Below are 11,882 nucleotides of genomic sequence, written 5' to 3' on the forward strand. Positions count from 1 at the left end.
CGCGCCGATTAACAGGAAAAAGTGCTATAACCGAAAAGGCTTAAAACATGCTCAAAAATAAGGATCTAGCGTATAAGTGCACAACCAGATGACGTCACAATTTGAGTAGCTGGGGTCTAGTATACAAAAGCATCTTGTGGTTGTGCACCTGTATACTAGACCCAAAAATAATTAAGGTAATAATTGCTGGTAACAACTAGCCTAGCACGGCCACTAAACTACTTAAAGGCTAGTTACTCAAAATTTAAATAACTAGAATCAATTTTGGTTCGAGGAAGGCAGTATTGAAGCGCATATATCAGTGTTGAAGTGTAGCCTGCTAGGCCTAAGTGCAGTGCGCTAATGCATACAAACCCTGAAACTCAAATGCTTTGGGTAAATAGCCTATCTAAAACCTATATAAACTACGAACTAGACCAACGCAAAAATCTAATCAGATAGCTTCATAACATTCACAGGGAGTCTAAGCCTATAGCTTCCATCTAAAAACTGGTTGACAAGTTACGGTATTCACGGTCCATGGTAGAGTAGGCTACTATGTTACCGCTGTTGCTTAACATGCCGGACATCGTTCCGGAAATGTAGCAGGACTATGCCTGTAGATCACAGGAAACAAGAAGCACGACCTTCTCTACAGCATGGTGTATTAGGAATATTGTTGGCTCTTTTAAAGCCTAGAAATCATAAAGCTCACTAGTCACTAGAGTCTGTTCTTCCAAAATAGGCTAAAATAACCCGTCTGTCCAAGGTTTTCCACGGGCATCTACATTCTGAATTTCGGCCAAAGTCACAGTTGGCGAATTCTTTTGCATTTGGCGGTCACTCCCTCCAACGACCGCTAAATGTTGGCAGGAGACGAAGTTTTCCTGTCAACATGTTAGACACAATGTCTTAATTTTAATTAAACAAAGAATGTCGATCATGCTACGAACATCTCTGCCTTTGGAAACTACTAAATAAACTAAATGCGCTACATGAAGTTACGAGTTCATGAACAGAACTGACTCCATGGGAATGCCGTATGCGCCATAAGAGCATGGGTAAGATACAGCGGACTTTCCTACGCCATACGCTTTTTACAGAGTTATTTATTCGGTTACTCTCAAGATATTATTAATTGGAAGTAAATTTTGTCTTATGCTGGCTTTTACAGTACTAGTAATCAGGCTTTTCTCACTTTTATTATGGTTATGATCTTCACCATGTAAAGATATCTTGAACCATATAAGCTTTATGAAAATTGCTTTACAAAATAAAATAAAAAGCAATATAGCGCACAAGGGTAAGAAAAAGGAAGTTGTGGTAATATGTACAAAATGTTTCGGTGTTTGCAATAACCTATCCATTAATATTAATGACGGAACAATTTTTACGATAGCTAGCAATAAGCGCATGAAACTTTTAACTCATGCTCTGCTACAAAAAATACATAGCACGAGTAGGGAACAGAAGTGCATATGATTTGCCATTTGAGTGTGCCATCGTTCATAACGCAGATACTATTGCCGAACATTAAAAGCAAGATTAAGCTACATGATGTTAACCGCTTAATAAATGTGTATGGTGTATTCTTGCAGTGTCACTTCTTTCGTCGATGTACTATGCAAGAAATACCTTCTCAACAATGTGGCCTTGAAAATGCTCACGTGAATACCAAGAAAGCCATAGTAACATCGCTAAAGTCGTCTAATTACACACAGCAATCTTTGAGCGTCATGATTGCGCAATGGAATGGGGTATGTGACTTTTTCTTTACCCTTCGCATCACCAATGAAGGTCAACATCAGTTTGTCTTATGAAATGAATTATAGTTTCAAACATCAAAATAATGTAAGCCGTGTGCTAGATTAGTTAACCGAATGCAGTACTTTTGCGGGAATACTACAAAAGCATTAGGTTGAAAGTGGTAGCCTAACATCATCATTCACAAACATATTAAGTGCACTTGAAATTGAAGTACACAAATGAAAATAAATATAACACTCAAATTAGCCAGCAGTTTTCTAGCTAGCTATGTAAACCAACAACAGTACTGAGTTTGCACAATCACGTAGGAATATGCGCACTTAAATCGCATGCCACTGTTATTTTCTGGGTGGCCCGAGGTTCAGGAAGGGCACGATAAAGTTCTGGTCAGTTTGAAGCGAACCATGCTCATTCCAATTTCACAGGCCTATCTCTTCGTCGGAGATATTTTCTTCATCTTTTCAAAACATCCATAACATCCGGAACCCAGTTCCGTTTATAGAGGTGGAAAATCCAGAGGATATGAAAACATTAGCTCTTTTTCTTTTTAGATCCTCGAATTCCATTTGAGCTGCTTGATCGATTTGATTTTTGGTTTTCCCGCCCGGCTTCTACCAGGTTGGTTACCATAGTACGATGATCTAGCACTTTGACCAATATAGTTTTAGCTTCTTCAAGCTGCTCACGCATTACATTGCAGCGTTGAATGTTCGCCTGTAAATATGCTGGATGTTAGCCAGTGGTAATAAAAAGATGCGCAAGTACAAAATATTTTACAAAAGTTTGTATCCTCTAAACTTTATGAATTAGCACTGTACACATCACAAGTATACTTGAGCCATGTCCTCAATTTTGAGGATTTCTTCTCTAAAACGAGTTGCCTTTCTCTCCAATGGCGTTGATGGCGAGTCAGTAGAATTGGTAGTCCCCAAACACGAAGAAGGAAAAGTCTTTGAAAAAGATGAAGGAAGATTTAAGGTCTGAGAGGGGGTTGAAGCAAGTGCAGTCCCGGGTGATGAGGTGGTGATTCTATGGGCAGGAGACTGACACTTGGTTTCACACTGATCAACGCTATTTGTGAAAAGTGAACGAGCATGTTGTAAGAGACCCTCTTGAACTTTTTCCATTCGTTGTAGAGCGTCAGCATCTAAAAACGCCTGCAAAATAAAAAAAATATGCGAAAATGATATATTTACAACAATTTGTCAAGGAAATATACAGGATTAACGTTTCTCATGTAGTTACCAAGTTTAAAAAGCAGCAAGACAAAACTTACCAACTCTTCCAACTGAGCAGCAAACTGCAGAACTTTCCAACCTTTCAGATGTTTAGGATTGAAACGTTGATCATGCAAAGTCACCTTCTTATCTGGAAAAAAACATTTAAGGTATAAGTAATTTAGTACTTTAGTAACCTTGACAGTTTTACACTCTAGGTTCTTCTAAATGCCTAGTGTTCCCAGTGTTACTAGTGTTCCCAGTGTTACTAGTGTTCTCAGTGTTACTAGTGTTCTCAGTGTGCTAACACTGGATCTTTAGGAGGCTTATGGGTCAAAAAATAAGATTTTTCTGATTCTGTTCGACTATTACATAGGGCTTTAAAACTTGTTTAGATCAATCAGAAGGCGCGTTTCAAAGTTCTAGGTTCCATGGAAAATTTGGAGAGAAATTTGCACGAAAAAGTGAGGATATGTGATTTTTGCCATATTCCAGTATGAGATAGTATCAGGCAAGCCTAGTTCCAATGCAAAGTACCAGGGATCCCCATGGATTTTCGAAAAATTGCATTTTTAATAATTTTACTACATAATGAAATAAACAAAGAAATTGACCCTTTTTTGAAGCCTGTAGGGGAAATGTGACATTTTGAGTCTAGCCATTCTTACAAGTTGAATATTACCTTTAACTTTCACATCAGAATAATGAGTGAAATGATTAGCTATGGTTCTTGTTCGATGGCCACCCAGCAATGTAATGGCAGGTCTCTCACGTACCTTGACATATCTGAAACATATCAGAGTTGTAAATAGTTCAAAGAATCAAACAGTTAATAAAGCAATTTGCTTTCAAATGTAAAATTTCAACCTTATTCCGTTTTTATCCACATATTCAGTAGGTGAGATTTCAGCTGGCGACTCCTCCTTTTTAGATTCGGATGACAACTTTGATGTTTTAACAGCAGGTGAAGAGGATGAAGAATGCTTATGAGCCTTACCATCTCGAAGAACATCTTTAGAAGCTTTTAAGTCATTTAATGGAAGCGAAACAAACGGTTTCTCATCCTCACATTCATCTGCATCGTCAGTTGACATTTCGTCATCAACCACTTGATCAGCATCTGGCAGTTCTGAGCAAATCATACAAAGAAATATAGTAAACCCAATCAAAAAAATAGTACATAACTTTCTAACCTATATCTTCCCTATAAAACAAGCATTACTATTCTTCACCTTCTGCGATAACATGAGTCTGTTTTCTTGGCTTCTTTCTTGGTGACAATCCAATTGGTTCATCATTTGGTAGAATCTGACTTGAAACATGATTCGATCTGCGAGTAATTTGCCCTTCTCCGGCCTGAACGTTTTCAGACATGGCAATTTTATCATATTCCCGCTTGATGCCAACAGGTGGAATTATTGTTGGCCCTGGATCCATCTTGACATCTTTCTGTATGGCACAATCTCCCGGTCTATAGATCAATGATACATCAGACATGCCCTGTTGCATGATATTGCCATTGGACGAATAACTGCCTTGCTGATGCAACGGGGTAATTCGCTGTGGCGGAACTCCAACAAGAGGAACACCTGCACGTTGTTGCAAGGTGCCAGGCTTAGTAGCAGGAGGTGACACATGTAGCATTGATCGGTGGTTTCCTTTGTGCTCATTTCCATCTTGCAACTTGTTCACTGTTGCGTGGTATGGTGAAGGGAAAGGACGTTGAAGATGACTTGATGCTAGAATGGACAAATTCATTCAATTTAGTTTTTAAGTGTTCACAAGAATTGAATGAATGCAAATAATTTGCTGCTGATAGCTGTACAATTATTTTATGGCTGAAGAAACAACAATACATAATCACATAAGGTCAATCAATAGAAATATTTCATACCAGTTTCGGCTTTTATGTTAAATGGTGTGGGGTAGCCTGGCTCAGTTTTTATTGTTACATCACCAACAGTTTGCTGCACACGTCTCCCAACTTGCACGTTTGTTTTGTCTTTATCAACACCTTTAAAAAATTACATTTACACAATTATATATTCAATTGTGACTCAAAAGCTTTAGGGAAGCTTATTTTACCAGCTAAATGCCATATCTGTGGTATTTTTAACAAATACTTGAAAACTGAAACAAAAAGCTTGTTGTTATCAACAAACAAAGTCAACAGCACATTTCAAAACAAAACAAACCACTACCATGTAATTGAGAATATGACCCCGAATATTCTTTGGTAGAAGCATTGTTCGGCAACTTGGAGGCAGGTGGGAGCCCATTGCTTGTAACAAATGATTTTGGAAAGGAAACTGAAAATTAATATTATTTGTATAAGAGTTTAAGCCTTTGATGTTTATTTTCTTTTTCAAAAACGACCAAGTGACAAACCTTGGCCAGGAAGTGCAGGTTTGATTGGATAAAGCAATTCATGTGGCGGGTAACGAGCTTTTGTATTGCCACCAACTTGTGCTCCTTCAACATTGCTTGCTCTAACAAAAAAAAAAACACTTGACTAGATAATCGCAAAACCAAAAGTGTGCAGTATTCAAAATGCAATATGTTGAGAAAAAATATAATATACTTGCGCTCTGATGGCTTCAAAGGAGACATTCTTCCCACTGCATGTCCTTCAGGGGTAAAGTTCAACTTCTTGTTAATGCTGGAAATTCCACATAAACAAGTGTTTGAATTACATAGATGCGTGCATGCAAAAAGATTTCACCAAGTATCACTTTTTACAATAAATGATATAATATTTTGGCTTAAATCGTTTATTGAGATACATTCTTAACATTCAATCAAAACAAGAGAAACAATGAAGACCAGGTCATTATAAACTTTGATCCGAATTTGGTTATAACGAATAAATTTAGGTTACCCTGGGTCTATCCTGGCTTGCCTTCTAAGTATGGTGGGCTTGGGTGACATGTTGGGAACATGACTTGTGTTGATATGCGGTTGCACCAGACGTGTCTGTTCATTTCCTGCTAGAGTTGTGCCAACACTATGCAGCACTTGACCTGCCACATAAAAACAAATCAGATAATCATGTTGCAACATGCACTCGTGATGATGCAGATTTACATCTCACTGACGAGCAAGTGAGTTTGTTTAAATGAAAAATGTTAGCTGAGCAAAAAGTGTCAAAAGTTCCTATCCAGCTTCCTTTTTTAATGCAGTAAACTATAATGGCAAAGACAAAACTAGCATATAAGTGTAAAGCTGTTCTTAAGGTATACTAATAGTGAATGCTTACCCTGTGTGAATGCAACACTTGTATGGGTATTAGCAGGAACTCGTGAACCTTCCATAACCAGTACATTGGATGGATTGATCCGAATTGGATTTCCTTGCAGTGTTGAAGATGCAGTTACTAATAAATTTATTTTAATTCAAAAGTTCAATTTTGTTTAATTTGTATAAAAAAATGCTGAAGTAAACAAATTTAACAGCAAAATGCAAGAAGTTAAATGTGATGCACAGAATGAAGGGAGGAGCAAAATTGCCAGATAGCATGATTTTTATTCACTAGCAATCACTTTCAATGTGAATAAAGAGAGCACAACAATTTACTGTATGCTAATTTACAAGTAGCAGAATCGAAAGTTAAAAATAGAAATGTGGGTATAAAGGTAAAGCTAGAACAGGAAACTGGAAGTCATATAACATGAAATTGGAATGATTACACATCAGCGTCAATTTACAAAATACTTATAATTAAGGGTCTAGTATACAAGTGCACAACCAGATGACGTCGCAGTTTGAGTAGCTGGGGCCTAGTATACAAAGGCATTCTGTGGTTGTGCACTTGTATACTAGACCTATAATTAATTTAGTTAACATTGTTGTGTTGTCTCATTTGCACTAAGAATGATTGCCATAAGCCCATGTCAAATAAATATGCCCTTTGATGTTTAACTCTGTTGTTTGCGAATAACTAATATCAAAATTTAAAAAAATATGTGACTTCAAGAAGCATTCAAATTCAATAAATCTTAGGTATGTTATTGGAAATGTATATTTTACCATTGTAGATCACACTGTCCATTGTTAAAGGAAATGTTAGGTTAGATTTACAAAAATATAAAAAGTTATTTTAGGAATTTGGGTCTAAATGACTTTGTTACAAGTTTAAACTGAGGTTTAAAAACAAGAAAAATACTTTGAACAAACATTTTTTCTGTGAGACTTGCTTTACCTGGTAAATTCAACGAAGGTCTCATCTGACCTTGGGCAGTACCAACAAATGCAGGTGCTGCATTCTGGGGAGCAAATGCAGAATTTATATTCAAGTGATGTGGCCAATACATTATTTGCGCCTGTGATGGTGTCGATGTCTGCAAGCAACAAGTTGCAAGTGTTAACAGCACATATCATTTCTTCAATGCATAGAAACAATAAATTTAGCAAGCAACGCTTACTCGTGGCGTTGCCAGTGAGGTTACAACTGAGGTAACAGAGGCCGCCGGTTGGGTGGTTGTCACGGCAACACTGATTGGCTGTCTTGCGCTTGCAATTGGCTGATGGGCTTGGAACTCACTGGTGCGAACATGTGCAGATATGCCGCTTACTGATGGTTGTAAACTGTGAATTCTTGCCGGAGGCTGTAACATGTTTATTTTACACTAGAGGTCAACGAATTAAGTGCAGGATTAGACAAATATTTTCAAAGTAAGCAACTTTGCTCATATAAAAATACATAATTTAGGTTTTTGAGTCGGGTTTGTCTTTCAGGTAAAGCAAATCACCTAAATATTGTTAATTTATCATATTAAGATTCAAGTAGTGAAAACTTACTTGAGGGGTAAATACTTTGGTAACATTGACAGCACTTGTAGTAATTGTGGCTTTCGACAAATGACGTGTTGTAGCAGCAGAATAGGTAAATGCAGTTACTGATGTCACCACTGTTGAAGTTGCACTGGTAGTTAATGACACAGCCCGACCTAGCAAATACAATACAGCAATTGTGACAAAAAGGGATATAAATAGTCAAATACTCATTCCACAAGTTTTAAAAATAAATATCAAGAAATACAAAAATAGCAAATGAATAGGCACATAATACAATTTAATTAACAACAAAACGGACTGTAACATGCTGAGCACTTACTTGTTGATGTGGAGGTGCCAGTTTGAGAAGCAATAACCATTCTCTGCACTTTTGTTGCAGCAACAGTAGTTGTTGGTGCAGTAGACGTGTGTGAATGAGTCAATCCAACTTGGTACAGTGGTTTACCTGTTACTATTAAGGTAAGGTAATGTGTGGAGGATTTTATAAAATTTTTATTTCTGTGGATAAAAAAGTGATACCTTGAGAAGATGAGATTATACGGGCAGAATCCTGTTGACTAGTTGGTCTTGCTGGTATACTGATGCTAATTGTCGTTGTGGGTTGGTAGTGAATGCTGCTGGGGCTGCATAGAACAAATCAACAGTTATAACCTCAGGCAAGTTGAAATTCAGCATGTTGCTGAATTTCAAAATATAGTATCAACAAATCAATATTTATGATCAAAGTAATCAGCTAAAAGATTTAATAAAAAATGTATCATGCCGTTTAGAATTGCTTGAGTCTTGTGAGTTGCTTGAAACAGTTAGTGGCACAGGACGATTTGACTGTGGGGAATAAATAGGCCGAAGCTGTTAGAAAAATAAATCATGTGTAAAGATAGATGAGCAAGAACTTAATGCAGATAATGACTTAATGACAATATGTAGTTTAATAAAATGGAATAAATAATCTCTACTTTACCAGTACAGGTGGGCCACGATGTGTGGTTACAGACACTGGTTGTTTGTTACTAGAAATACTATTTCCAGGTTGTGGTTGGCTGGCTAATTGGTAAGGATAAGCCTGCAACAGTATAATACAACATTCTGACCAACTATAACAAAAGTTAAAAACTTGGTGCTTTAATTATTATTAAAAGCAGAAAAAAATTAATCATGTAGATTAATGTTTTTAATAATAATTGTCAATTGTCATACTTTCAACTGTGAACTGAGCAACTTCAGTTAAGCATTAAAACATATATATATACATTTATAAGTGATGATAGTCTGTTTTTACTGTAAAATTGAAATCAACCACAATTGAAATATTAACTGCAGTTTTATTGCTTATGATATGATATGTACATATACTTATTATACATAACAATACACATGTACTTCTATGTCTCCACAGAAAATTGAAATTGCTTTGGGCAATCTTTTAAAAATTAGATAAAGTTTCTAAAATTTCTAATTATCTATAATGGTAAAAATCATACCGCAGCATAACTTGGACGAATCTTTATTGTTGAGGGAGCAGGATTCCGCAAGCTAGGAGCCATTATAAGGGGCTGCCCAGCCTAGAATGTTACAAACAAGATTGGATAAATATTAAAGTAAAGTTGCTTGATGTGCATAATATGAATAAGAATATGAATTTCTTTGCATTTATATGTACTTTTTTGCAGAACAAACAATGAATTTAAAGATTTTAAAATGTTCAACAAATCTGGGAAAGAATCCTCAGAAAAATCTGGGAAAGAATCCTCAGAAAAATCTGCATCAAATATCTTACTTTTGCTGGTAAAAGTGGTGAGGCAACATGCTTTGGTGCAAATCCACCTCCTGGGTCAACCATTGCATTAGTAGCAGTCGTTCCTGCAGCAGAACATTGTCTTGATGCAATGTGAGACAACGAGGACGGCGGAAGTGGACGAACTGGAAGCTGATGCTTGCCATAATTTTTTGGAGCCTGTGCCACACTAGTGCGGGTTGAAGTGGGAATGCTTATTAAAGCTGCTCCTGACATGATCTGCTTTGGGGCAACACTTACTGTAATAGCACTGGTTGCAATAGACCCAGTTGTCAACTTAACCGGAGCAGCATTGCTTTCCGGCTAAAAAGAATATTTTAATATTAGTGAAAAGAAATAAAACAATATCAACATATATTTTTATAGTCTCGCAGAATCAATATTTGTTATGCATTTATTATTCACTATTTATTATCTAAAAATCTAATCACTAAAAGTAATAAATAATAAACTTCCCATTTAATCCAACTTTTTCAGCTTGTATTTTGTACAGAACAAAAATAGAGTAAAAATATGTAAGTGACATACAGTTATAAGCAGCTGTTGAGCAGGTGCTGTGGTTGCCATAGCAGCAATTGCCAGTTTACTTATGGATTGGTGGGTCACTTGGGACTGAGTCTTTTCACTAGTAAAAGAAACCTCAGCACCACCCTTATTTGTTGAAAATGAAGCAACTGGAAGAGATACAGATGCTTGTATGGAAGGCGATGTGTTTTGCACTGACATGCCCAAATTGTAATCCAAATGAAAACAAGTTAAACAAAACTGGTTACATAGAAAAACATTCCAAATCACATCATACTGATGTTCCCTACAACTCCTAAACACAGTATACTTAAGTATGCAAGCGTAATTTAGAAATATTTTGTATATTCATATATGTATACCAGGAATTTTGGATGATGTCTTTGAATACACTGGTCATATGATACTGGAACATTGAACAGAGAATGAAGCTAATGCAATCTCAACAAATGAAATTTCACTACTCTGTGACATTGAAAAGACTAAAAACAAGCAAATGTTTAGTCCAAAAAAGATTCATACACACTATATGTCATAACTCATAGGTATACTGTACTTTCTTTGCCTAAATGTCAACTTCTATTTTCTGAACTCAGTTTATTATAATAGACAAAGTATGCCTACTGTAATGAACAAACATAAATTATAAACTGAAAGAAACCAATACAAAATGGCTTTACAATCTCAAAAACTTTATAGAGATACAACTTACTACGCAGCGTCTGCGACAAAGTCTAACCTAAACTTCTGTATTAGATTTTCTGTAGTAATGATAGCTGCAATAATTTCTAACAACGAGGCCATATATGAAAATGGATGCAATAGAAAAGTAATATTAAGGTGTCAAAAGATATTTTTTTGGTAATAGTAAAACATTTAATGAAGAAATCCACTCGTTTTTTTAGTTTTTCGAAAAATAACCAACCAACCGTCATGCAAATGTGACAAATGTTAGAAAGTAAAGCAACTTTTTTGTAATCTACAGTCTACACAACCAGAAAGACATTTGTAGACCTCTCTCTAAAATGTGTATTTTAACGAAAGTCAATATATAGTGTCACTAAAAACAACATTTTTTTGAGGACAGGTGAACAGATATAGGCAATGTATCGAACCAACAAACAAAAGTTAATATTCTTCCATCCGCTGACGGACTTACCGTACATCTAAAGCCGATGAAAAACAGAATTTTGCTAATTTGTATAAACAGAAATGCAGACTATACAAAAAAAACTTTATAAGCTTGAACTGAACAAATTTCTAGTATAGTGCACAATCACGAGACACATCTGTATACCAAACCCCTACTATCTGATCATGTCATTACCATTGATAGTGCACTAGACCACAAACCTCATGTTATTTTCTCAAATACTATATGACTATCCAGGTAGAAAAGTTTGCAAATTGTGCGAGAGATATTTTAATCATTGCACTGTTTCATTTCATGCTTTTATAATTCTACACGGGGGATTTCTCCCATATGCATACAAAAAATCTTCCAATCAGATGACCTAATGAAGCGATTATTTTCACACTAGATTGCATTGTTTGGGATAGACAGTTGGGTTAAAAACAAGAAAGAAGTTTTAGTTTGTTAAAGTCATAGATTTGGGTTAGCTTAAGGTTAGTATGCAACATCTTTCAGGTGAGGTAGTTAGCCTGGGGTTAACAATTAGTGAGAAAAAATGTCTTGAATGCACAATTTCTGCTGATAAAATTTCTACCTAAAACTGGGACAAGGACCTGTAGGAGAAAAGGATATGTTAAGACGGTAGTGGGTATAGCCCTATCGCAATAAAAAC

General features: G+C 36.1%; 1 protein-coding gene across 2 annotated transcripts; it reads right to left on the reverse strand.

Annotated features, from left to right (window-relative positions):
* Positions 1 to 1,162: 1,162 nt before the first annotated feature.
* Positions 1,163 to 10,399, reverse strand: LOC143449390 (uncharacterized). 2 transcript variants are annotated; one of them, XM_076949570.1, is made up of 22 exons: positions 10,081 to 10,399; positions 9,535 to 9,855; positions 9,239 to 9,319; positions 8,719 to 8,820; positions 8,521 to 8,606; positions 8,277 to 8,380; positions 8,077 to 8,202; positions 7,761 to 7,909; positions 7,385 to 7,567; positions 7,162 to 7,300; positions 6,220 to 6,336; positions 5,842 to 5,983; positions 5,545 to 5,622; positions 5,352 to 5,452; positions 5,165 to 5,272; positions 4,858 to 4,977; positions 4,196 to 4,702; positions 3,831 to 4,092; positions 3,646 to 3,749; positions 3,023 to 3,114; positions 2,580 to 2,903; positions 1,163 to 2,460 (listed from the first exon to the last, which is right to left on the reverse strand). In XM_076949570.1, the coding sequence occupies exons 1-22, from the start codon at positions 10,276 to 10,278 to the stop codon at positions 2,278 to 2,280; spliced, it is 3,627 nt and encodes a 1,208-aa protein (XP_076805685.1). In that variant the 5' UTR covers positions 10,279 to 10,399; the 3' UTR covers positions 1,163 to 2,277. The 2 variants fall into 2 exon arrangements, with proteins under 2 accessions (XP_076805685.1, XP_076805684.1); XM_076949569.1 differs by having other exon boundaries at positions 8,077 to 8,208.
* Positions 10,400 to 11,882: the final 1,483 nt, after the last annotated feature.

This window comes from Clavelina lepadiformis, chromosome 3, assembly GCF_947623445.1.
Source record: "Clavelina lepadiformis chromosome 3, kaClaLepa1.1, whole genome shotgun sequence".
Classification (NCBI taxonomy): domain Eukaryota; kingdom Metazoa; phylum Chordata; class Ascidiacea; order Aplousobranchia; family Clavelinidae; genus Clavelina; species Clavelina lepadiformis.